A 27,752-nucleotide genomic window follows, 5' to 3' on the forward strand; every position below is an offset into this window, starting at 1 on the left:
CAAACATGGGATATACTCACTTATATAGACCTATAAGATATGATAAACATAATGAAATCTATACACCTAAAAAAGATAATCAATTGAGCGGACATGGGGTAAGATGATCAATCCTCGTTTAGAAAGACAGATGGGATGTGCATTGAACGTATGACAGGAGTCTACTGAGCGCATCTGAAAGACTCTAACTAGCAGTGTTTTCAAAGCAAAGACTCATGACCAAACCTTTGGCAGAGTACAGGGAATCATAAAAAGAAGGGGAGTTAGTCTGATGGGGAAAGGATAGTAGCTCCACAAGGACCAAATATATCTGGGCACAGGGTCTTCTCTGTGACTGACATTCAACCAAGGACCATGTATGGATATAACCTAGAACCCCCACTCAGATGTAGCCTGTGGTAGCTCAGTAAGCAATTGGTTTCCTGAAGTGAGGGGAACAAGGACTATTTCTAACAGGAACTCAATGACTGGCTCTTTGGCCTCCCCACCCCCGAAGGGAGGAGCAGTCCTGTTAGGCCACAGAGGAGGGCTTTGCAGCCAGTCCTGAAGATGCCTGATAAAACAGGATGAGATGAATGGGGAGGAGGTCCCCCCCATCAGTGGACTTGGAAAGGGGCACAGTGGAGATGAGGGAGGGAGGGAGGGAGGGATGGGGAGGGAATGAGGGATCGGGACAAGGCTGGGATACAGAGTTAATAAAATGTAACTGATAAGAAAAAAATAAAATTCAATATATATATATATATAAAACAAAAAAAATAAAAAGAATAAAATCATAAAATTCACAGCAAATAGATGAAACTAGAAAAATAGCATCCTGAGTGGGATAACAAAGACTCAGAAAGACAAATAAGGTATGCCATTGCTTATATGTGGCTATTACCTGTAAAGTTAATGATAAGCAAGCTATAATCCATCAAACCACAGAGCAAAGATATAAAGTCAGGGACTGTGGGCACAGAGATCCACCTGCCTCTGCCTCTCTGAGTGCTGGGATTACAGGTGTGTGCCAACACATCCAGCTGCCATAAATTTAATATTTAAAATTAGAAACCTCACAGGTGTAGTGGTGCATGCCTCTAGTCTCAGCAGTCAGAAGGCAGAGGCAGGTGATTTATTTGAGTTCAGTCTCATCCTGGTCAGCAATTTCCAGGACAGCCAGCCAGGGCTAGACAGAGAAACCTGTCACAAGAAACCAAAAGATGAAATAAGTGAAATGAACTGAAATGGAAACCAAATGAGCATTCAATAATCATATGTATGTAATTTCATTACTCTCTGGATTTCTAAATTTAATATGCAGTCTATTAAAATAACTTAGTGAAAAGGCTATAACTTTTCTGTCAAGATGCTTTCTGATTATTTGCATATATTTGTATGTGTTGTGTATGTGTGAAAAAGAGAGAGAAACATACTGTACATCTATGAGGTGTATCATGAGTGCACAGGTAGCGGAGTCCAAAGGTGAATGTCACGTGTCCTATTCATCCATGTACACATTCCCTTGAGACAGGGCTTCTTATTGAACCTGGGCTCAGATGATGGACATGGAGTCTGAGTGATCCTCCCATTTTTGTCCCCCACAGTTCTGGCATTACTTGTATACACGTGACCATGCTTGGACTTTTATATGGGTGCTAGAATCCAAAATCAGATGCGTGCTTGTGCAGCCAGTATTCTAACTCACTGAGCTATCTTTGCAGCTCCTCAGTTGGAGAATTTATAGCTATTTGTAGAATGTAAGAAAAAAGATAATAAACTTTTACAAATGTAAGAATTTAGTAATGAAATGAAAACTCAAATTACATATTTTCTCTATCTAAACTGCAAACAGTATAATGACTTGACTTTATGCTTTCTAATATCATCAGGCCTGTACTATTGATCTCATTTCCAAGATTTAAAACACTGATGAAAATATAAATGCAAACTCATTATCCCTGAAAAACTAAATTTTGATCGTCCAAGTTTTCTTTTGTTGATATTCTTAGGTCTCAAACTGAACCAATATTGTTAGAGGAACCAATGAGAAACATGATTGTCTGCCACTCAAATGCTATTGAGCATTGATTGAATAACTGCTCTTCAAGGTATTGTGCTTTGAACAAATTAGGCAAGAACCTTTGCCTCCATGAACCTTATATTGTTGGCATCATACATTCTGGTGGAGCACATGTGCAATACATGTATCAGCCATACTTACAACAACAGTGGGCAACCATGAGAGATGGTTGATATCTGTACAAATATCTTAATAGTATTGATGTGTTCTTCAGAACATTGGGATGTGAATGACAATATCTTTTAAATCACTGATTTAGGATGATGCTAAGGCAGACGGGACCAACACGGAAACTGTGGACTGGAAACTAGTACTTGGAATTTCATGTAGTTTTAAATTGGCCTTTGCTGTGGCCTTTCCATTCACACCACAACAACCTCCAACAAAACATCCTTGTGAATTTTAATGCGAAAGTGAATTAGAGACCCACCCAGAATCTGGATCAGACTCCAGAAAAGCAAATATTACTAAAATGGACACAATAGTATGTAGCTTCCCCACTGACCTGTGATTAATTCCAAGGAGGTAGAAGCCCCCAAGGACAGGGGTGAAAAGTCAAGTGTAACAATTGTACCGTCAACATTTGCTTAGCTGAACAAAATACATTGGGAAATATTCTTTTCCCAAAGACACAGGTTACATATAATCAACCCCCGTGGGTTTCAAAGCTAATATTGAGCATTAACCATAGCCTAGCTGCAGACTAAGTACTAAATATGGAAGACATAGTGTAGTGACTATTGTGATTGGCAAAGATAAGCAAGAGACTGGCTTCACTTCACCCTCAGACCGCGTACAACACTGACACTGGCCTTCTTTGTGTAGGGGGATACTATAGTGCAACCATGTAATTCAATCGGCTGTATGTAAAGCACAGAAGTTCTGTCTAATGTTAGTAAGTGCAGAGCAAGAGTCAGCGTCACAAGGTGGGAACAGAGGATTGCTGTGTCAACGGGATCTCGCTCACTGTCCCTAACCCACTGTCACATGTGGATAGCCAGCACATTCCTCTCTCCTAAATCCAAGGAAGCATGCCAAGCATGATGTTCATTGAGCGCATCTCGAGTGTGCGGAGTCTCTTTCCAAGCACTTTCTTTAAATATCTCCACATCAGCATTACAAGATTAGCCCCATTTCTAACAGTATAAGATAGAAACCTGGGAAAAGGTTTGTAACAGCATTGAACTGCTCCCTCATCCAGATGTACAAACTATATCTCTGGCAAAGAAATTGTCTATCCTATGCAGAGCCCTACTGTAAATGAATTCTGGAATTCAATTAAATACTGTTCTGGAAGACAAGAGTTTAAGTGGAAATTTCTTACTGGCATTGACACTAATGGATGAAATAACAATGGTAATCCACTATCTAAACTGTGGCACATGATTTTTTTTTTTTTTTTCTGCTAAGCTACACATCCATAGATAAAACACAAAATGGATTTGTTCTTAGTCATACTGGCAAAAACAAATAAACGGAGTAAATTCATTGATTTTTCTCTAGTATTTCTTTCTGGTTGTTTTACACAGTAGCAGACTTGAACTTTTTAAACTGAATTTATTATGTATGTGTGTGTGCACACGTGCGTGATGCATGCTAACATGTATATGCAGGCTAAAGAACAATTCAAGACAGTTTGCTCACTCTCTCTCTCCACTGTGTGGGTCCCAGGGATTCATTCTGGTCGTGAGGTTTGGAGGTAAGTGGGTTTTTTAAATTGAATGATTTATTTTCATTAATTACAGTCTATTCACTTTGTACTCAACTGTAGTCCCCTCCCTTGTCCCCTCCCAATCCCAGTCGCCCTTTCTCTTTTCCACCCATGTCCTTCCCCCAGTCCATGGAAGAGGAGGCAAATGTTTTTATCTTGTAAAGAACCCCACTGGTCTCATGGTGGATTCTTTCTCCTTATTTGCACAGGGTTCTAGATGTTCAAACCTGCTCATATTCAATATGGATAGATGAAAAGTGAAATTATATATAGTTTTTAAATGTATTATATATTTACATTAAATTTCTGTACCTAAATTATGACAAAGATTTGCCTGGACATTAGCTGAGCATTATCACTTTTGTTATGTGCAATAATAATAACTATTCCTTTAAAATGTTTGAAAATCATAAAAAGACAAAAATAAGGAATACTTTATACCTTTCCTTAGACCTCACCACCCTGATCAAAAGATAAAATTCAAATGAGAGATATAAGAATATTCTCCTCTCTGTATGTATTCTTCATTCTTAGAAGATTTAAGAGGCCATAATTTAAATTTTTTTCCGGCTTATTGAGGTCACACTTTATTATTAAATGAACTTTAGTACAGTATTTGTCTTGTAAACTTCATATTTATGTAGTTAACATGATATTGTTTTAGTACATGCCATCTCTTTTATATTGAAATGGGTTTCTTTTTTATTTTTTTTAATATTAGTTACAGTTTATTAACTTTGTATCCCAGCTGGAGCCCCCTCCCTCATTTCCTCCCAATCCCATTCTCCCTCACTCATCTCCTTCCTGCCCCTTTCCAAGTCCATTGATAGGGGAGGTCCTCCTCCTCTTCCATCTGACCCTAGCTTATCAAGTTTTTTCAGGACTGGCTGCAAAGTCCTCCTCTGTGGCCTAGCAAGCTGCCATTGAGTTCATGTCAGAAATGGTTTCTGACATAGTTTAAATTGTATGTGAAATTTAACAGGTATTTATTTTAAGTGATTGATATGCAGACTCCCACACATGAAAACTACATATGTACTGATAAACCACTGGCATGGATTCTAAACCTACTCTTACTGCATCTTCATTTCACCATTTCCAGAGGACAGGGCACTTGTTTGAAGATTATTTGGACGGCATACAGGAAAAAAAAAAGACCAAATGCATTGCATATTAAGTCTGGGTTCCAAAGGAACTGGGATGACAGGAATACAGTTACAATTGATGATGAATTCATGCAGCTTCCAGGAGAGTTAACTCTGGATTTACAGAACAGTCACTTTTTTTCCCCCTGTGGTTTGCCACAGAATGCAAGAATACATCAGGTAAAGGAAGTGGGTGATCACAATGTACCAGTGGGTGTATTAGGGACAAACAAAGTTAAATTACCATGTTCCAGCAAATATCCCCATATCCAGTGGGAAGTAAAAGAGCGCATGAGGTTGTGATAGGGTAGGGAGATAAGGGCAGTGTGAGAGGAGTAAAGGGAAAGAGTTGAAAGTGAATATGGTCAAAAAATGCATTGAAAAAAAACAAAAAATAATAAAAATTTTAAGGGAAAAGAAGACTTCCCATGATACCAAAATTAAGTAATAATTTATGATTTGTGTTTTGCTTTTTTATAGAGAAATATAACACTGAACAGGGGCTTCCTATCAGCTAACATCGAGTGAACATTTTGTTATATCAAATTAAGAATCAGCAATGTTGTAACTATTATACTTTTAACTGCACAAAAGGTGTCAAGTTGAATAAGTTTTCTCAAAACTCACCTCTGAGGGGTTATGACAGAGTGGTACAAATTCATTGCTGCTGAGATCAGTTTCACAAATGAAGGGGAAAGGTGTTTTTGTGTGTTGGTGGGAGCTGTAAAAGTTACTAGGGAGCAAAATGGAAGTGTTCCCAAAGTAGAAGGATGTGTCAAGGAACTGAAATAAGAAACAGAGTTTGGGAATAAGGGGGAAATTGAGGGTGACTCCTAGGTACACAAAGAACCACACTCTCAAAGGAGAGCAGACTACTACAGTTGCAAAATAAAGTGGTGATGGGAAATCGTTGTTTTGTAATTGACTAGATATAAAATCAACTAGAAGATATTTCAGGGCATATCAACACTGGGTAAAAATCCTGCCTTGAGTGTGGGTGTTACAATCTCATGCACCTGAGCTGAGTTTCTGAAAGTGAGGAAGGATGGACGCTGGCTGAAGGTCTGTACTCAGTTCAGTGCTTTGCATTATGGTTCACCCAGCTATGAGCAAGTAGCCTCAAACTCCCTTCACTAGAGCCATGAGCCACCATACAGCTATGCCTTCTTGCCATGATGAAGGGTTTCCCTTCAAACCAGAAAAGAAGCTTCTCATCTTCAGGTTGGTTGTTGTTAGGTATCAGGCACAACAACGGGAAAAGTGACATACGTATTAGCATTATCTCCACACATTTAGCATTTCAATCTTCTTGCTACATCAGACATCAATCTATAACAACAGAGAAGGCTATTCTATAGAGGCAAAAATAATAATCTGTTAGTATGCCCATATATTAGTCTTCATTAACAACATTTATGTTTGAAGGAATCTGAGAACAAATTTTGTTTATAGGACAGGTTACAGGTTAATAGTAAATTGTAAAGGAATATTGAAAAAAAAAGCTGTGGAATATTTCAATTGGAAGAAAACTGCTTGATTTGAGGGTATGAATAATTTATAATGAAAAGAAAGCAAAACTCCTGCTCAGATGTAGCCCATGGTAGCTCAGGATCCAAGTAGGTTCCCTAATAAGAGGAACAAGGACTATTTCTGACATGAACTCAGTGGCTGGCTCTTTGACTCCCCCCCCCCGAGGGAGGAGCAGCCTTACCAGGCCACAGAGGAGGACATTGAAAACAGTCTTGAAGAAACCTGATAAGCTAGGGTCAGACTGAAGGGAAGGAGGACCTCCCTTATCAGTTGATTTAGAGAGGGGCAGAAAGGAGATGAGGGAAGGAGTGTGGGATTGGGAGGGATTGAGGGAGGGGCCTACAGCTGGGATACAAAGTAAATAAACTGTGATTAATATAAAAAATTATAAAAAAAAGAAAAAAAAGCATGAAACAGAAGCTCCAGAGAAAACAAAAACTTAATGATGGGGTTGACATTTTTATGATAAATACTGCAAAAATGTAGTGTCTGCCATGAAAACAGATTGTCTGACAGTGAAATGCAGTAGGCCTGAGGATAGAGGAGCATGCTTTACACAAAGAACCACTATATGATATGGAGAGATAAATCACGCTGTATGGAAAAACTCAGAAAAAAATATGTGATAAGCCAGCCAAGGACCACTCTTGGAGATGGCCTGGAACCCCTGCACAGAGGTAGCACATGGCAGTTCAGTGTCCAAGGAAGTTCCATAGTAATGGGGACAGGGACTGTCTCTGACAGGAACTGATTGGCCTGCTCTTTGATCACCTCCCCCTGAGGGGGAAGCAGCCTTAACAGGTCACAGAGGAAGACAATGCAGCCCTATGGATGAGACCTGATAGACTAGGATCAGAGGAAAGGGGAGGAGGACCTCCCTTATCAGTGAACTGGGAGAGGGGTACAAGTGGGAAAGAGGGAGGGAGGGTGGGATTGGGATGGGAGAAGAGAAGGAGGTACAGGGGGGATACAAAGTGAATAAACTCTAATTAATAAAAATAAAAATGATTTTAAAAAAGAACTATATTCTAAATAAAAATAAGAGCAAATGAACCACCAAGTAAGAAAAAGATATAAAAGGTCATAAATACAAAATATATTTATGTTAGAAAAGGTTAAAGAGAAAAACAAATGCTTGATGATAAGAAAAAAAAATGTGGACTGAATTACAGAGCTCTCCTTAGATGAATTAGCATGAGGTGTGGCCAACATTCTCATACCTATATAATCAAGATATTTAAACCAAAACATGAATCATCATTGTAATATTTCAGGTTGATGGAGACATAAGTATTTTATTCATCACTATATTTTGTCTGGATCTATTCTATACTTAGTAAGCCATACTCTTCACTGGCTTGATTAACAAATCTAAACTAAAATTTATTTCCCAAAACACTTGAAATTTTTATGTTGACCATAAAGACATGGAAAGGATCAATGAATTTTCATCAAACATAACATTAATATTTCTATTCTCATTCACTCTTGAGCCATGCCAAAAAAAATATTTCTTACTAATTGTGTAAATGCCAAGGATATTGGAGGCTTTCCTTTTACTAATCTCTATCTGAGATGGCTCCTTCCACCCCACATATAAACTTACACAGAAATTTCTCCAGGTGTATATGCTTTCCTTTCTCCCTGTGTTGTGCCTTGTTTGACTACATCCTTCTCTAAAAAGTTCTAAAACGGGAAGAATTTCGCTGTTCTTCAAATTGTAGCTTGATTTAACGTAATACTTGCATTGTTTTTTTGTTTTGTTTTGTTTTGTTTTGTTTTCCAAGCTACTAGACTTTCTCTGTCTCTGAGAGCCTCAAATCTAGAATTCTTTCTGACAAGGTTCTTTCTCAGGCATGTTATTTTGACCAAAGTATCTCTATTGATCATGCTGATAGATAATCATTTTTTTAATGCTAACAATCAATATGCTCACATTTATAATCCACCTCATCGACAGTATCATCATGATTTCATTCCATTATGTTACAGATGTCTTCACTATTAATATTCAGCTCATGTAGGTTTCATCCAGACCAAAGACAAATACAACTTTTAACATTTGTCTGCAGAGGAAATAGTGTCATCTTTGTGGACTAAAGGGGGAATGTGACTAGCTGTTTTCACCAAAAATTAAAATTTCACATTTAAATTTTTTAACTAAAAATATGAATGAAAGAAGCATATGTAGAGGAAGTAATCTGGCTTATGAAGTATAATTTCCCGACCCCGGACCTAGCACGATGACCTCATCATACTCATCAGGAGCCATCATTTCGCCCTGTACCCACACCATCTGCTCAGGGCATAGTTGGTATGTTCTTTAGACTGTAACAAACTTCTCTGTTTAAGGCAGAAATATAGTAAAAGTCATTAACATACTGACACATGCACCTTTGCATATCTCTGACCTGGCAATTTACAATATCTTTGCAAGACTTTCCCATCTCAATGCAATGATTATAATGCAACAAAGCTACAAAACAACACACTTCAATGTGATTCTTGATTCAGGAAATGCTATCATGTCTACATCCCCAAACAGTTTCCATGACAAGTGATTTTATTTCACTTTTATTGCACAATGTTATTCTCACATTCCAACATTCAACTGGATAGATATAGTTGACACCTAGATTACAACCTTTCTTTGATGATTATACAGCTCCTTGATAGCTTACTTGCCATACTGGATGGGCAGGCAATATAGATGAGTAAATAGGATCATAATCTATCTAAATATTAAAGTTTCCTTTTTCTTTTTACTCACTTCAATTGTTATCCAAAATTGACATACAAAGCTCTAAGTCATCCGGTCCTGAGAGCACTCATGTTGCAGTCACTACCTATGATCTTCATCTGCATTCTTTCCAAACTGGACTTCTTTATTTCACAAGAAAAACACAGATGGCTTTTACTTGGGAACATTTATTTCCATTTTTTTAATCAGTTTGCCCAGATCCCCTACATCTGCCTTTTTGTTCATTTCTTTCTTAAGTGAAACATCACCTGCACAAAAATATTCTTTGACTCTCTATAGTGTGATCAATTTCTTCCTACCTACCAGTTAGATTCAACAGCATTATAATTTCTCATCTTCACAAGGTATACCAAACAGTTAAAAAAGGATGGACATACATCCTTTTTCTATGTCCTTCCTTATTTGACTGTTTTATCCTTTATTTGAGTCTCTCCAAGCTACCCTCATTGCTACTCTAGTTCCTGGCTCATGCTTTTTATGAAAATTAGTCGACTACTGCTTGGAAGCTATTTTTTTAAATTTTTTCAATTAAACCATTTTACCTGTATGTATCTCACTCTTTCATTTCTTTGAGCTTTGTATTCAGTGGAATGTGCACCATTTTTTTTATCTTTCGCATGTTCCCTTTCATAATATTGTGATATGTTAATTCTCTAAGAAAATTCTATCTGGACAATGACTTTTATAAACCACAATATATGGTAGTCAAAGAAAAGACACTTTTCTACTGTGAACACAATTCTACTAGAAAATACATTTTTTAAGTTTTTCCTAGTTCTAAGATTTGCAGACAGGAAGTTTTTCCAGTTTGCTGCATCCTTTACTATAGGGAATAATGGCTGTACTTCATGTACTTATGGCTATTAGCTCATTACCACTGTCTACATTGGAGTTTCAGAAACCTAGCCTAACATGGGTTTGACTGATGTGATAGTGGCTTGAAAGCATTTCTCTCAACATCATCCAATGGAATAAGTGACCCTTCTAATTAACATCTTCAATTAAAAACCTAAATCTGGTAAAGAATATGTTGTACATTATACTAAATTTATGTTGGCTCACTATTCTAGAAAGCTTTCAAATTAATTGAAAATGAGATATTTGGAAATTGGAACAAGAGATAAAAGCCCTTCTTCATCAATTTAAATTGGAATTTAATGTTATTTTAATATTCTATTTTTAGATGATTATTAGAGTAATAAAACAAAAATATTAAGCTCTAAGTGGTAGCCATTGAAAGATCAACATGAGTTACCAGATGAAAGACCTAACAGCCTTGTCATTTCCTTACCCTTTCCCAAACAAAAGTCAAAATTCCCCACCTTAAAGACAAACAAAAACCAATTCTCCCATTTTTATTGCCTCTCCTGCCTGTGACAACTCCACACGACCTGTGCTTTCTTTTAATTCCTTAATTTCTCTGCTCTCTGTAAAGAAAGGAAGGAAGGAAGGAAGGAAGAAAGGAAGGAAGGAAGGAAGGAAGGAAGGAAGGAAGGAAGGAAGGAAGGAAGGAAGGAAAAGATATCAGAAACAGTCTTGCTCAAGATACACGTTGTACCCTTTTCAAAAGAACATTATTCTCAGAATCTCTGTGTGGCTCAGGACTTCAAGACATTCAACCTCCTTAGTAGCCATCTCTTCCATGTGGCCCTCCCTGGGTATACAATGAAAACGTGTCCTGTTCTTACTGCAGGGTTATTTTCACTATGCATATGTGTGTCTTTGTCCTCTTGTGTCATTGTGGTTATTTGATGACAGAGCTATTATTGTTCAGTTTCATTCACAGAGAATATTATTGGCTTAGGGCAAACATTTTATAAATATTCATTAAAAAACATCAATGCATAGTGTAAACATTTAGGGATTTTTTTTTTAATTAAAAAGGAAAATCTCAGAAGCTTGCACTGTAGTGTAGATTGAGAGATTTGTTGTTTGTGGGAACTGTGTCAACCACAAATCATTACACAAATAAGACTGAAGAACCAGGAAGTTGACAGAAAGTAAGTTGTACCTGCACTGAACAACAAGAAGGGTATGAAGTGACAAAAGACAGCTCTGTATGCAGAGAAAAGTTGCTTAGTTTTATTGAGTTGAAGTAGCCAGTATCTTTGGCTACATTACCCACAATGAATTCTCCCTGATGAGAATCCAATTAAGTGGTCAGTGTTAGTTCAAGCATCAATGTTCTTAACTACTTTTGGTAGAATCAATGTTTATTTGCTGGATGTTGTGGATGAAATTTCCAATAACACCGAACTGTTGTTTTCATGATGTTTTAACTCTATCATCTTTCTCAGGATTTTAGTCACTTGTTCTTCATTCTACCCATGCTCTGGCAGCCATACTTAGTGGATTTTATATACTTTTTTAAAAAAAAAAAACACTAAAGGAAATAATTATATGATTTCAAGAAAAAATTATTAAGTAGAATGAGCTTCATTAATTCAAGGCCAACCTTTTATAGGTTCCAGACCAGGAAGCTATAGTGGAAACTTGGTTCAAAACAAACAAGCAGAAAACAACAACAACAACAATAAAATAGAAGTCGTCCACGTGGAAAATATTTAAAAATCTATTTACAATGAAAGTCAAAACCAAGGTACTGCCAATTACTAAGTTGCACGGATAATTAACCGTAGGAATCCAAGGCAATTTATGGTTTGATAGAATTGAGATATCATCTTTACAATTGACAAACATGTCTTAACAATAGGCTCATCTCACCACTTCCTATATTTTAAGATAAATATTACAGAGAAGACAGGACAGGACAGTGAAGCACAGTTACAGATAGATAGGGGTGTGCTTGTCCCTTATGTCACCATTGTATCCATGAGTACAGGCTTTGAAATGGAAGTGTGCCAGATGACATTTTTAAGCCCCTTGAAACATCAGTTGGCTCTGAATTCACATGAAATTCATGAGCTAGTTAGGAAACTCAGTAATCAACTAAAAGTTGATTCTGAGACTTGTTTTTCTGCTGAGGCAGGTATGGCATTACAGGACAGTTGGAAAAGCAGAGAGGAACACTAAGAAGTACCAATTGCAATTGTCAACTTGTTATTAAATAAAGCAAAAAAGTATATGAAGTTGTGGTGACCGGAGTTTGTGGTGGGTCTGGGTGGAGTTAAGGAGAGGAGTTGGGCTTGAATATAGGCAAAATATATTTAATGATATTATCAAAAGTTTAATGAATTGCATTAAGGAAAGAACATTTTTTTTTTAGCCAGAGGCAATAGTACCATGGTCAAAACAAAATGCCACTAAAACTATCATGATATATACATCAGGATTTATGTTAACGTCTTTACATATAATCCCTTCAGTCTGTATGTCATTTTTTTTCTTTTTTTATTTGGCTGGAAAGAAAGAGATACAAGGCTAAAATTATTCCACTTTTGCTGGTCATACACTTAACTATTCTCCATTTTAAATCCAGCGTCAAGAAGAATACAACCAAAATATCAAAAATAAACTTTATAAATCAAGTGCCCATATACTCTCCCAATTTCTATAAACAGTATACTAAGGGTAAAAGTCACTCAGGAAGAACTCTGAATAATTCTCCTAAATACATTAAGAGTTAAATAGAATAAGAAACCATATTTGGATGATTTTTACTTTAAAGAACAGGTTAAACCTATAAATGGTAAGAAAATAAGTAAAGAAAAAGTAAGCTAAAAAAATAAATATGAGATTCTCCCAAACATTGAGAACTATAATGCAATGTTGGGAAAAGACTTTGCAAAATACACTCTTATCACCAGGAAAGCAAATGCCTTGCTGGTAGTTTGGGGTCCATGTTATTGTCTCTAGTGATGAAACGTAGGAGTGAAAAATTATATATGTTTTTTCATATAAAAGAGTTCAACTGCAGATGTGGAAAGAAATTCCTTTCTATAAGAAAAATGAATATTTTTTTCACTCCAAATCGAGTCTTTATTACGAGGCAAAATAACTTAACCCACCTAGACTGTCCACAGTGCAGCATAAAAAAAGAGTTACACTACTTCTACAAACAGATCTTTGGGTGTCTGAACAGAATACGAAATACATAATGAATTTGCACAGTTCCATTTTTAAAGAATCTAAATTTTGAAGATATGTTCTTTAAAATCTTCATTGTCTTTAAATAAACCCACTTGTATTTTTAAATTGCTACTTCTTTTGTTTGCCTTATACATCTTATAAGCTATGAAAATGGAATTGTGTATGTAATCTGTAAGAATGGCTAAGTTTTAAATGTGAGATATGTGCATTTTTTAGTATAATGAATTTGAATCTCAAAGTAAAACAAACTATTTAGCATAATTCTGTCAAAGATTAAATCAAATGTGATTACGTTATCCTGCCCATGCCTATGTTCTTATCTACACAGCACAAAGCTCTTTATACTTGATAAGACATGTCAAAAGGATGAAGGCATTATTATGGAGCAGAGTTCAATTTTACCACTACTATGTAGATGGCTCTGTAAGCTCATGTCGCTTGAACCATACAAATAATCATCATTCGATATTTTTCTGCAAAATGCCTGAGTTCACCTCTCTGAAAATGATACTCAATTTTAAGAAGAAAATACTTTGCCAAGCAACCTCAAAACACATAAATCTTAGATGGCTTTGAAGTCTTCGAAATGATTATTCTTTCTTTTTAGATATCGGATATTGTCTTTTTTCATTGTTACATAAAATTTTCCCCAATATTTACCTTTGAAACAAATGTAAACTTTAACTCCTTTTTCAACTTTCTAAAGCTTCTCACATCTGGCACTAGTGCTGGTATTAGAGATGTAAGCACAGTCATCATGGAAAACAAAGTGTTTAGAATTCTCTCTATATTTATAACTTGTTAAATTTACTGCTATATTTAAATGCTGTATCACTTACTACCAACATTAAACTAGTACTTGTTTCACAATGGGAAAATTCATTTTTTGAAACAGGCTTGTGTTGTTTCCATTCTTGTTGGTATTCTTACTATATTCTAGAAAAATAACATGCCTTAATTGGATGTCAGAAAGAAAAATCACCACATAATAATATTATGATAGAAATATGTAAAAATCTGTATTAATAGCTGATTATCTTTGTTTTTAAAGATAAAATCATGGATATGTACTTTCAGAAATTTATGTTATCCCAAAATGCTTCCCTTCACTCTCCTTGCAAAGTTCATCAGAGTGATTGAATTGTTCCAATGTTTTTATTCCCATAACATATCATAAGTAATCCTTGACCATATGAGTGGGGAAAGAAATTATATAACTGAGTCTGCAGGCAAATTTTTCACCTCTGAGAAAACGTGTTCCTAGTTCCCTGTTGCTCTCAATAGGCTGAGCTCTGCTAGACTTTCTCTCTGCTCTTCTCCCAGGTCCTTCCTGGTTTTGCTTGTTGTATGGTTGTTACCTTCTACACTTAGTGTATACCAGTTCTATGCTATGTAGGTTATCCAAAAGCTAATGTTTAATAGTGCTTGGAAATTACACAACTATCTTTAACACATCCCTCAAAGATAAAATAAATCTGAATATATATTTATCTCATTTGTTGATTTATCGTATAGTAGTCTGCATTTCCTTTTTAAACCCATGTTTTCTACTTTATCTTAATGTAAAGTGATTATTTTCACTTTCCTATAATAAATAGTTTGTAATGTGCAATCTCTATAAGCAGCTTATGTATGACCATAATTCAAATTAGGGAGTGCTATTCTATTTAAATGTCAATGGATGCCATTATTGGGATTTTTTTTTTTTTACAAGAAAACGATGTTGACACGGGACATCAAACTGTTTCCAATCCATTGTCTATCTTTTTCTTCCATTTTACTTCAGCCCTGATGTGGTTAGGAGATTCCTTGCCAACATTCTTATTTAGAATTCAGTCTATGCTTCCCTAGACAAGATTGTGGTGGCAGTGCTCTTACAAATTTAATGTAGAAAAAAATTACATGGAAATTTACTGTAAGTTTAGAGCAATAATAATTTTATTTTAAAAGATACTAAGTAATTTAGGATTCAATTTTAAATTTTTATATTGTATTTCTGTTTAGTTACACATCTAAAACTATGAAAGTGATACTTAATGTTTAATGGAATTTATTGATCTAAATGTTGGCTCCTTTTGCTTAAGAAATCTGTGTCACTCAATGTAGCTGCCAGAGAGGAAGCTAAACAACCTCAACTATAATATTAAAGCATTCCACTTGTTTTATACTGTCATTTTGCTCTTTAAATCATTGTCTATTTTAATTTATTCTTTTATAAAGAAAGATGACCATTTAACGTGCATTTGTATTGGATGCTTCACTAAAGCTAAGCTTTGAACCGTTTTCAGAGCACACATTTCATCAGTAAGGGTGAGCATCAAAGGAAAGATCTTGTTGGTCAATACAGAGGAAAGAATACAATGTTTGCATAAAGGACAGACAAGGTACTTAGTTTTCCTCAAGTATCTTAAATATCTTACAAGCTAATACCTACCTAGGAAAAGTGATAATCCCAGCCATGGCCAGAAACTCTGAAAACCCCATGCAGCACTACTCTGCTCACTGGCTCACTGCTCCAGAAAGTAATTACTTGAACACTCTCTACTGAACAAAAGTATTGATGGAAGAAGATACCACTCTCTTAGACAAAAGAAACGTGACATCAATACTGACTACATATTCTTATTAAACCATTAGCTAAAACAAACACATACGTGTGTGTGTCCTGTATTAATATGATTTGTCTGTATTACCTATAACCATAAAAAGAAAAAAAAGTGGTAACTTAACTAGATATTAATGTAAATTCATCTCATGGCAGAATATTTTAAAACAAAACACCTCACATAATTTTAAATTGATCTGTGTGTATAAACATGCATACTTAGTCACAAAATAGAACAGGTATTTTTAAATGGATGTTTTCATATTTCATTTCAAAAAATCATTAAATAGTATCGCAAAGAGCCAATAATGTTCTTTTGAAGACTTTTAAAAATAAAATAATAAGCTTACTTAAAAGCACAAAATTGCTAAACATTTTACAAAATAAGGAACTTAGGAAGCTCAGCTCCATCATAATTATATAACAGGACCATACACAATTTTATCAGAAATATATATCTTCTTTATACTCTTTTTATTTACGTATTTCTTCTGAAGTTCTGACAAAAACAGGAATAGTGATAAATCCTCTAGGGGGAATAATTTCACTAGAGCCAGGTGGTTTTGTTTCTTAATTTGACAAAGGGTCACCCTGACCAACCTTACCTGTCATGAAAACTCACTATGTATTACAGGCTGACCTCAAACTTAGAGCAAATGTTCTCATTTTGTCTTGCAAGTACAAGGATTACAGATGTGACTCACCCAACTGGCTTTTTAGGAGTTCTTTCAATTATGTGAAATATTGAATTGCAATTTGCGTTTGAGCAGCAAACTATTTAAAACCAACACATTACTTATCACAACATGCAATCAGAAACACTACCTCTGTTACAGAACATTAAAACCATATTACAAAATCTATGGCCATTTTCTGCTCTCCAACACAAATTCACAGGTAGCACATTACACCTCTGCTGCATCATTAATTTTCCCCAAACCACACTAGGCAGACAATAAAAGACAGTCCAGTATTGCAGTTATTTCTGAAGAACCTCATGTCTTTTAAAATGTTTTGGAGACTTAAAATCATATAACATATAATTCCCTAAAATAAAATTCAAAAGATCTCTTAAAAACGTATGAAAACTTAAAGTATATTTTGTTGTAAATGCCCCCAAACAACACCCACATAGCCATTATCTACTGCTTCAAAAATACACAAAAAAGCCACTACCTGCTGCATCAAAACACACACCTAGCCATTGTCTACTGTTACCAAAACAAAACGCCTTTCAGATTCAAATTTGTACTAAAACTCACATCCAATTGCCATACAATTTAACCAACTGAAAAAGCACTGCCAGTCACTTTGACAAATCTCAGGACATGATTGCAACTATCTAAAACATCAAGTCAAAAGCCTATTCATTTTCATCATGCAACTATCTAAAACATCAAGTCAAAAGCCTATTCATTTTCATCATGCAGTCATAATCACACCCAGCTTTCAGAGACTTAAAACACATTTGCTCCTACCTTGACCTTGCCCATTCCCCTGCTGACTCCCAAGGATCACCAACATCAGTAGTCCTGAAGTCCACGTCCTCATCCTTCCAGTGACACTTTCTTGTCTTCTGGCCATTGCATTTTAAGTTCTGTATCACAAGTGAGTATGTGAAAAGACAATAAATTATATTCTTGAGGAAATATATTAGCAGGCATATCCCATTACAAATATTCATTGCACATTTAAAATTATGCTGCTTACAAGGACATTCATTTGAGAATTATGTCTTCCTTTGTAAGTCTCATGATGGTGGTTAATATGAAACCTATAATCTTAAAGCTCATTTTCTAAACATTACTCTGAATATTTCAGTAGCATCTTGTAAAATATATAATTAAGCTTGAAAAGTGGACAAATAAACATTTGAATTCAATCAGGCAAAAAATCATCCAGTAATAATATTCCTAACTTGTTATTTAGGCAAATTGTTGCACCAAAACCACGCCACCACATACTATTTATAGATAGATAGAAAGATAGATAGATAGATAGATACATACATACATACATACATATGCTATGCTAAGTTTCAGGAAGTACCATAAATTCATCTAAAGATCCTTGTAAACTATTCTCAAGTTTTGATATGTGAGATTTTCATTACATTGTAACTGTAATAAAACAGAAATAATCATCCAAAAACAAAATATACATGTACTTATAGTTTAGAATAAAACTATGAACATCATAGTTTTATTTATATTTATATTTCTAATTCAAATACATAATATATAGAGACCACATATTACATTATACAGGTCAATTGATTTCATGTGAAATAATGTACTTGAATGGTAATTTGGATGCTCTTTGCCATGTTGATCAATGAAAACATTGAAATGACCACCAGAGAGATACTATGTAATCACATATTTGAATAATATATAATGACTAAAATGAATAAATTTTGAGATACATGTACAAACATGGCTAAATACTGATATTGTAAAAATAAAAATTATTTGAAGCCCATAGTGTAACAAGCTAAACATACAACATTATGTTTAATGATAAATATTATTCAACTAAGATTAGGAACCACAAGATTAAAATTAAAGAGTTTTAAGATAGAGACTTCTCTTAAAATGCTTTAGATATGAAGTATCCCTAGAATATGGAAGAAGTCTTAGTCATTACATGGTGGAAAGATTTAGAGGTGAACAGGTTACAGGAATCCAAATTTTTTCAATGGCTCTATTTATTGAGGAATATGGGAATGGGCTGTTAGAAGGCAGAACCTCACTAGAAAAGATAAAATCCTGAAAACATGCCGTTGGTGTATTTATTTGGTTCCTACAAATTTCTTTATTCCTGTCTCCCTGCATCCCTCTTAACTGATATGAAGTGAGCAGCATTCGTTAGTAATAAACTGGAAAGTCAGAAACGAAGCCCAAACGATAATCTAGCCTGCACAATAATTTGCTCAACAGTTTTGTCACAGAAACAAGTGAATAATGCAAATCCTAAGTTGCCGTTTTATTAATTGATAAAATTTGGATCCAAGGAAAATGATATGAGCTTTTCAGAAATATTTGTTCAAGCTTCTATATAATCACCATTTCCCTGAAGCTTACTTTTTCTCCTTTCCCGTGGTAAAGAAAAATATGTGTTTGTTTCATCACCTTCTCATGTTAGACTCACAATACCAGAGCTAAAGGGAGATGCCTAAGCCATGTCACACAATGCCCTCACCTTACAAACACACTGAGAACCTGGTAATGACAATTTGTTTATTTATTTATTTTTATTAATTATTTATTACAATTTATTCACTTCATATCCCAGATGTGGTCCCCTTCCTCTTTTCTTCCCCATCCTTTCCTCCCTCCCTCTTCTCCCCCTAATCCCCTCCCCTAGTCCACTGATAGGGGAGGTCTTCCTCCCCTTTTATCTGACCCTAGCCTAATCAGGTCTCATCAGGACTGAATTCATTGTCTTCCTCTGTTGCCTAAAAGGCTGTACCCTCCAGGGGGAGGTGATCAGAGCCTGCCACTGAGTTCATTGCAGAGATAGCCCCTGCTCCCCTAACTAGGGACCCCACTTGGAGACTGAGTGTCTGGGCTACATCTTAGCTGGGGTTTTAGGTCCTCTCCATTCATTATGTTTGGTTGGGGTTATTATTCTCAGCAGGGCCCTCTCAATAGGTACAGCCATTGATAAAATTTGGCTCCGTTCGTCTCTGTATGGAGCTCCTGTCCCCTCCAGGTCTTTCTATCTTCCCCTTCTTTCATAAAATTCCATGCACTCTGCCCAAAGTTTGACTGTGAGTCTCAGCCTCTGCTTTAATATCTCAATCATTAGAGGGCTGAGCATCTTCCCTAGGGTCCTAGTTGTTGTTTAGCTTCCTTAGAAGTGTAGATCTTAGTATGTTCATTCTATATGCCTAATAACCACTTATGTGCGTATATACCATGTGTGTTTTTCTGTTTCTGGGTTACCTCACTCAAGATGATCTTTTCCACTTTCCACCATTTGCCTGTAAATTTCATGACTTCCTTGTTTTTAATAACTGAATAGTATTCCATTGTGTAAATGTACCACAATTTCTGTATGCATTCCTCCATTGAGGGACATCTGGGTTGTTTCCAGACTCTGGCAATTAGGAATAGAGCTGCTATGAACATGGTTGCAAATGTGCTTGTTGTATAGTTGAGCATATGGTAATGACATTTTTAAGTCTTATCATATCCAAACATGGAAGATAATGTCCGACTTAATAGTAATAAAAACATAAACTTTAATATATTTTAGTACATATTGCTCTGCTAAATGTCTTACATTTTGTGACTTCCCAGGGAAGTCACTATTTTCCAATTGAGAAGGCTGAGACTTAGAAAAATGTGCAATTCCCCACTCCTGTGATGAGTACTTGGGACATCAGAGTCTGTGCTCTGCACAACTGCTCACTGTACTGGGATTGTTAGAGATGGTCCTAATGTACTCCAAAAGCTCCTCTAAAATGATGCTGAGACAAGAAAAAGGCTGTGCAGGGTACAGATCCACAGTTATCTGATGCCAAATGGATAACTTGAAATTACAAATAATTAAAGCCTAAGTAATTAGACTTTCACATTAATTCTTAAAATTGCCAGTTATTTCCAAAGTGAATTGTTTTCAGGGAAATTCTTGAATACCTTCCCAAACCATTTACTAGCATTGGTGGCTCTGCATTGATGAGAAGGAGAATAATATCATCAGAAGCTAATATGGTTCTTGGTGATATGTTTTAGTGGCTGGAAGCTAGGTAGAATATTCTTGGTAAAGATTAGCTCTACCGTCTTCCAGTTGCTTTTCTGGGAAGATGTGAACAAATATCCTTTTACCCCAGGTGAGCCACAGATGACAGATTAGCAAACACATCTGCTTATGTTCACTTTGATGAGTCAATGAGCTTATTGGGGTATTTTCAAAAGTGTGAGTGGCAAGAGGGAAGCTGCAGGGCTGGAAAGCCCACCCTAGCTGGGTGGTGACACATGAAAGACATTCATGGGCTCCCTCTGGGACTTGCAGGTAGGTAGACTCTAAAATCCCCTCCAGGATAATTGTGGAGGAGCCTTGTGAATCTTGTGAGTTGCTGAGCTGCTTGACCTGTGTCCCTGTCCTCAGCAACCTGTAGGAGCTCACTTATCCCTCAGGGAAAAAGCTTTTAATTCCCTACACAAAGCTACATTACAGTGATATGCAAATACATGCATGTCTGCTTATGTATGCATTTTGAATATTTGTTCCCATTTCATCACTGTGTAACTATTTGAGCATACATCACAATTTCAGACTTCATACTCAATGTTTTAATTACCTATAATAAATTAGTTTCATAAATTTACTTTATGTAATAGTTCCACAATGAATTTTTTAGGCAAATTTACTGTATATAGTATTTCCTTAACTTCTCAAAACTTACACATAGTAGTTCTTTTAAAAGGCATAATTTTATATAGCAGCGATTGAAAGGCCTTACAAGAATCTACAGGAAAGACTGGCATGTAAAATACCAGCCACACTATATATGTTAGTATAAATGTTAGAGAACAGATGGCTTTCAACATATTTCCATAAGGAAGAGAATATGAAGCCTTCCTCCCTGAACTGATGTTTGGAGAAATAAATATTTTCTAAATGCCAAGTAATATAATGCATTGTCTTTTTGCTGTCCTGGGTATTCTCTAAGTTTGAAACCCATTAGCTTCCTTTGTAACATTGACATTAACAACCTTCCTCATGATATTGAAAGCCAGTGCATTTATTGCTTATTTTTATAAAACAAAAACAAAAATCTAGAAATAAGCCTTCTAAATGAATCTGAAAATAAAGTAACATTTACCACTTATGACAAAGATGTGGAATCAATTACTTTAATCTTTTATAAACAGTCCTTTTTACAAATTTGAAAATAAAAATTAGGGGTAGTAAACCCATTTATTTTCACTCATGCCTATTACTCTTTAAAAATTGGACTAACTCTTAACCCATGCACACTTGTGCTCATTTTACTTTCCTGTTCAAGAAGCTGATTGGTTGTAAGGAGAACATAGGCAGAGCTCATCAGCTGTTTCACTTGCAGTGAATATAGTCATTTATATAGTTTAAGTGTGTTCATTTTGGTCTTTTCAGTGTAAAGAAAGTAAACTTTAATGAAAAACTACAAATTACATCTTGCCAAATACAATAAAAATTAGTTTGGTTTTGCTATGATAATTAAGCAAAAAACTCTATAGGATGAAGTCATAGGTCATCCTCAAACTTAAGGGCAATGCTAAAGTGAAATTTCAGTATCTAAGCTATTACTTAATGTAAGATCACATGAAGTCTTCTGCTGAGAATGTACCGTTGACAAGAAAAAGAAAAATATTCACTAACAAAACAACAACAACAACAAAACAATGTTAATAACAGGAACTCCCAAACTTAATAGGTTCTGCTACATTGTTTCTGCTTTATGTTGTGCCCCTGTAATAATGCTGAGAAGAGTAATTAAGGCATTTAAGCAATGACCACTCCCTGCTCTCATTTCATTCTTTTGGGCTTTGGTTTTAAAAAATTGTTCAGTAAGAATGGACCATCATGGTGCAGCTGAGCAGAAAGACCATCAGTCTGGAAGCTCACCATATCACATATCTCGCTGGATACACACTCTGATGAACAGGCCTGATGCCACTAGAAGCTTGCAGGCCCATGTGAAGATTAACCAGTTGGTGGTGGACAGATTTTGGAGGTACCTGCAGATGGAACCCAGATCTTACTGGATCTTGAGGTATTTCTAAAAGCAGGGAGCTTCGGCTTGTTTTCATTGTTCTCCCTCTGCTTGATTGAAGACTGTCCTACTCCCTGGCTGCTCTAAAGGATTCTTCCCCAGGTGGCATGATTGTCTGCTCCATCAGACAGAGCAATAGGCTGAAGATGGTTTGAGCAATCTCTAATTGCTGAATAATGACCTTATTCAGTCTCACTGAAAAACTTTTTAAAACCAAAGTTCAAAGATTTCAATGAGATCTGGAAGTGGCCATTGCTTACAATGTAGCAGACCCTATTCCTGATCTCATTCTATTTACTCCAATTAACAGACCTTATAATCAGCCTGGATATAATATAATTTCTAAAAAGAAAAAGTGATGCCTTCAGACTTGTTACTTTATTGTCATGTAGACAGGATGGCTCCAGATAGCCTCCAGCACCAGCTTTCACAGCAGCTCTTTAGAAACTTTTCTCTGTATAGATCCTTGCAAAGCTTGATCTTGGCATCAGGCCTGATCACCAAAGTGTGTCTCCAGCAGGAGGAGGGTTATGTTGTGCGGTGAGCTTCCAGGTTGATGGTCTTTCTGCTCAGCTGACCCATTATGCAGCCTTTCTGGTGAATAAAGCCTAAAGAATCTAATGAGAGCAGGAAGTGGCCATTGCTTATAGCCCTTCCATTCCTCATCTCAGCGTATTATAGGGACACAACGTAGCCCAGAAACAATATTGCAGAACCTATTACAGTTCTTGAGTTCCTGTTATTAACATCGATTTTTTTTGGCAATGGTACATTATCATTAGAAGACCTCACACAGTCTTACACTGAGCAATAACTTAGCTTAAATGCTGAAACTTTAACTTTGCTCTTAAGCATGTGCTTTAATTTGCAAAAGGAGTCATTTGAAATTAGTGTGTTCTTACCAACACAATTTAAGTCAATCAAAACTATAGCTGATTTTTTTATAGTGATGGCCAAATTCAATGCAATATGACATTGTATCAAAACTATATGTGCTGTTAAAGTATTTGGAGTGATTTTTGTTTTATAAACTAATATATATATGTATATATGCAGTATATAGTATATTTATTTATTATATAAATATACATATTTTTAGGTTGAAATACTCGTGGAGCTCAACAGTCTCTTAAAGAATCCTAGAAATGACAGCACTCTTGAAGTATGACACTGTTTAAATTGTTTTCACAAATTCATACAACTAGGTTTTTTGGAAAGTGGTAGTACATGTTTTTAATCCTAGAACTCTGAAGTCATATATCTGAGTTCAAAGCTAGTCTGGTTCACAGAACAAGAAGTTCCTAGACAGCCAGGGCTACACAGAGATACCCTGTCTTGGAAAACAATAACAACAACAATGATAATAAATGAAATAAATCTTGTTGAATAAAAGTTTAATTCTATGTTTTCAGCATGTGTGTGTGTGTGTGTGTGTGTGTGTGTGCTGTGTTGTATGCATGTCATGTGACACATGTGGAAGTCTGAGGCAAACTTATGAAAGTTGGCTTGCTCCTTCATTTGTGTGAATTCTGGAATAGAACTGATTAGACTTGACAGCAAGTCCCCTTTATCTAATGAGCTATCTCACTGAACCAGTGTTTATATTTTTGACAAATGAAAACAAAGACCACCACAAGCTTCAAAGTACCAAGCTGCTCAACAGCATTAATTCAGTGGAATATGGCAAATCACATGTCACCAATAACAACCAAGCATCAAGAGTCTGTCATGGTAGCTCATGTCTGTTATCCTGGTACTTGGAGAAGGAAGCAAAAATACCAGCCTTGGCTACGGAGTAAGTCTCAGGACATCCTGCTCTATGAGTCCTAATCTCAAAGACTTTAAACGAATTAGACAAATGAATGAATAAGTTAATTAATAAATATAAGACAGCATTACATGTTATTATTCATTTCTGTTTCTCAAGTATTGTATGTTGGTTCCCTGCTCAGCTGTTCAATGCATGTAAAACAAACAAACAAAAAAAAAAGTAGTCTTGCACATCACTGAGGACATGCTAAGTCAGAACCTAAAGGAGAAAACTTTGAAATACGTACTAGAGTGAGTCCATTAGGAAGTTATTCTCCATTCGGAAGCTGGAAATTGTTTACAAAAAACAAATGCAGGTACTTACAAGTTAGGCACAGATGGACGCCACAGATGTCTCATCTTAATGAAAGATTTTTGGTGTACCACGTGCGCACTGTCTAGGAACTTGCGAAGCCTTGCCTCTTCGTACCTCTCAAAGAGTATGACTGAGACCAAAATCTAAAAATTTAACAGTGACCACACTAAATTTGTGCAGACGGTGGATGCCACAAGGCTTTGCAGAGAAACAAAATGACATTTCCTGTGAAATGCCATGGAAACTCTGAGGTAGCATAGAACAATGTCCATCCATTTGGATGTCCAAGATCAGCTAGTTCAGCTCTCCTCAGGTCAACATCCGTGGTATATGGTTCTTATTAAGCCTTATTGAGGAGAACTCAGTAAGGACTGATAAAAAGGTTGTGAGTGTTTCCTTTCTCTTTGGGTTTCCATAGTAGCACATTATATGGAAGATAAAAGGTCGCAATAGAAAAAGTAGTAAAAAAAAAAAAAATACCAAAAGAAAAGAATTAGCAAGCAATAAGAAATCCTGGCTTGATGGCAGATATTTGAGATCAAGTGAGGAGATCAAGTATGTGTGTGGATGCCTAATGTTGAAACGTATATTCAATTTTATATATTGAACACATAAAAGAAAGAAGTGATGTAAACTCTTGTTGTTTATTTACTCTAATGGCTGGTGCCACTTCTAATTGAAGTCACGCTCTCTCTGTGGTATTCACTTTCCAGTTTGAAGCAAACCTATGATTATCAGAGTCCAGGCTGGGCCACACAACTGTAAACCATTACCTTCTCAGAGACAGTGCCTGCACAGAAGAATACTTACAAAGTAATGAACTCATAGAAACACCATAATTTAAAAGTTGAGTGAAGGGATAGGAAAAACCACTAACTCATTTTCATAATAGTAGGGAATAAAGCTCAGACTATTTTCCAATAAGTGTTAAAAGTAAACTGTCACACCTGAGGTATTAAAAAAAACATATGAATTGAAGGCAAACAAACAAACAAACAAACAAAAAAACCTGATAAATTTTCAGAATGGAACAGACATTAGAGCCTTCAGAGAATCTTCATGAAGATGAGAATTATACAAATGAAAATATCAGTGCAAATTACCCAGAAGAGAGATGATGAGCTGAATGTGAGGCTTTTCTATCGAGATCTTGGCATTATTGCTAGTACAGAAGTATCATAGAATGGACCTTGACAGGAGCCAGCAAAGGGGAGGAAAGAAAACAAGGGACAGAAGTAAAGATGTCAAATGAAGGGAGAAACATGGTTTTCATGGTCCCTGCAAGAGGACATTTATATCAAGAATGATAACTAGACTTGGGAGAAGGGCACTTTGATCAAAAATCTAAGTTTTTAAATAAACGAGGAGAGGGACAAGCAGTCTATTGGTGGCCACAATTAAAATGCGCATGGCTAATTCTGAGAGCACATGAGTGTCAAAATAATGTGATGAGATGAGGAAGTATGATTATGTGAAATTACTGTGTGACAGCTGTTGAATTTAGCTGATCATCGGTTTAAAATGTTTTAAATGTGAAGGCCATGTATGGTGACTCAACTTCCTGAACCTAAGAGGTGTTTTTATACGTCTGATAAGAAAATTCAAAATATGATCACTCATTTACTGTTATTTTATTTCCTTTCAACTTACTTCCAAATTTAATCAAATGCATCAGCTCTCAGGACCTCAGAGATGTTCTGTTTCTCATAAATACTTGAATGAGTTAATACTAGAATATACATTCATAATGAAAATTAGGGTTAATCATAGGATTTACATATACAAAATTCCTTACAGGCATATTTAATGGAGGCATCTTTTATTTGAGCTAGTTTCTTGCCGTGTAGATCTGGTTGACCAGGAACTCACAGATATCTTCTTGATTTTTACTTACCAACTTTTGGAATTAAGAGCATATATTTCTACATCTGATTAGGAAAAACCTCAAGAGACTTTTAGAGGGAGATTTTAGAGACATAATTTTGAAATATGAATCTGGAGAAATTAACCAGGAAATGAGAAAAGCATCATAAAGTTTGCAGTAGTTAATATTGGTTTGCTGTTAACTTCAGCTAGTTCCTTTTCAGATTCCAGTGAAATTCTGAGGAATTAATTCATTTATTGCTAAATTTGGTATTTTTCTTGATAAAATCCTATTGCACACAGACTTAATGATCACTGTTTTAGATATATTTGTTTAGTTTTCTTATAAAAAATTTACAGAGGAACGGAAAACTCAAGATCAAATATGTACCATATTTAAATATTTTTATCAATATGGTTTAAATTTCATCAGTATATTATATATAACAGGTTCTTCTCTTATACATTACAACCTCTCTTTGTTCCCTTTCCTCCCTCCAAACACTCCCATAGGCCACTCTCCTAATTTCATAGCCTCTTTTTCCACTAATTGTTATTGCATACATATATGTATATAAATATATTTTTCTAAATATAACCAGTTTGGTCTATCTCAAATGGAATTTTTATTAGTTTTACAAAAGCATAACTAATTTAGTTTTGACAAAGTTAGAAATAGTAAGTTGAAGTTTTCAAACTGTATTTTTTAATTGTGTGATTGGAAATTGTCAGTTAGCAGCAGTATTTTAACTATAGCCCTCTCCAGCTAATCTACCACCATAGAGGCACATTCCATCCTATCCTGTCTCACTCTATGCATTGCTTAACACACCACACTGAGCTGTGTGAATAATAAAGATAATAGGTATATAAAGTAGAAAATGTCTCTTCTAGACAAGATTTTTAATTAAGTCAGTGGCAAAGGGCTGCTTAGCATAATCAGGCTTTAGGTTAAATCCAACTATCTGCCACTAATAATAAATGAGCAAATAACTAAAAATAAATAAATGACATTTTAAAATATAGATATTCTAGAATTCAATAAAAATAACTCAAGATATTCTCAGAACACCGGTTGTCTTTGAAACTATTAATTATATACTGCCAGAAAACAATATTCTCTAAGTGCTCAAACTA

General features: G+C 35.6%; 1 protein-coding gene across 2 annotated transcripts in view; it reads right to left on the minus strand.

Annotated features, from left to right (window-relative positions):
• Robo2 (roundabout guidance receptor 2) overlaps nucleotides 1-27,752 on the minus strand; it is a 1,624,501-nt gene that overhangs the window by 1,581,207 nt on the left and 15,542 nt on the right. For both annotated transcript variants that reach the window (XM_060370640.1, XM_060370647.1), the window contains exon 2: nucleotides 17,343-17,461. In XM_060370640.1, the coding sequence (XP_060226623.1) occupies nucleotides 17,343-17,448 (106 nt within the window). In that variant the 5' untranslated portion in view covers nucleotides 17,449-17,461. The remainder of the gene's footprint in view (nucleotides 1-17,342; nucleotides 17,462-27,752) is intronic.

Source organism: Meriones unguiculatus, chromosome 17 (genome assembly GCF_030254825.1).
Source record: "Meriones unguiculatus strain TT.TT164.6M chromosome 17, Bangor_MerUng_6.1, whole genome shotgun sequence".
In the NCBI taxonomy this organism is placed as follows: Eukaryota; Metazoa; Chordata; class Mammalia; order Rodentia; family Muridae; genus Meriones; species Meriones unguiculatus.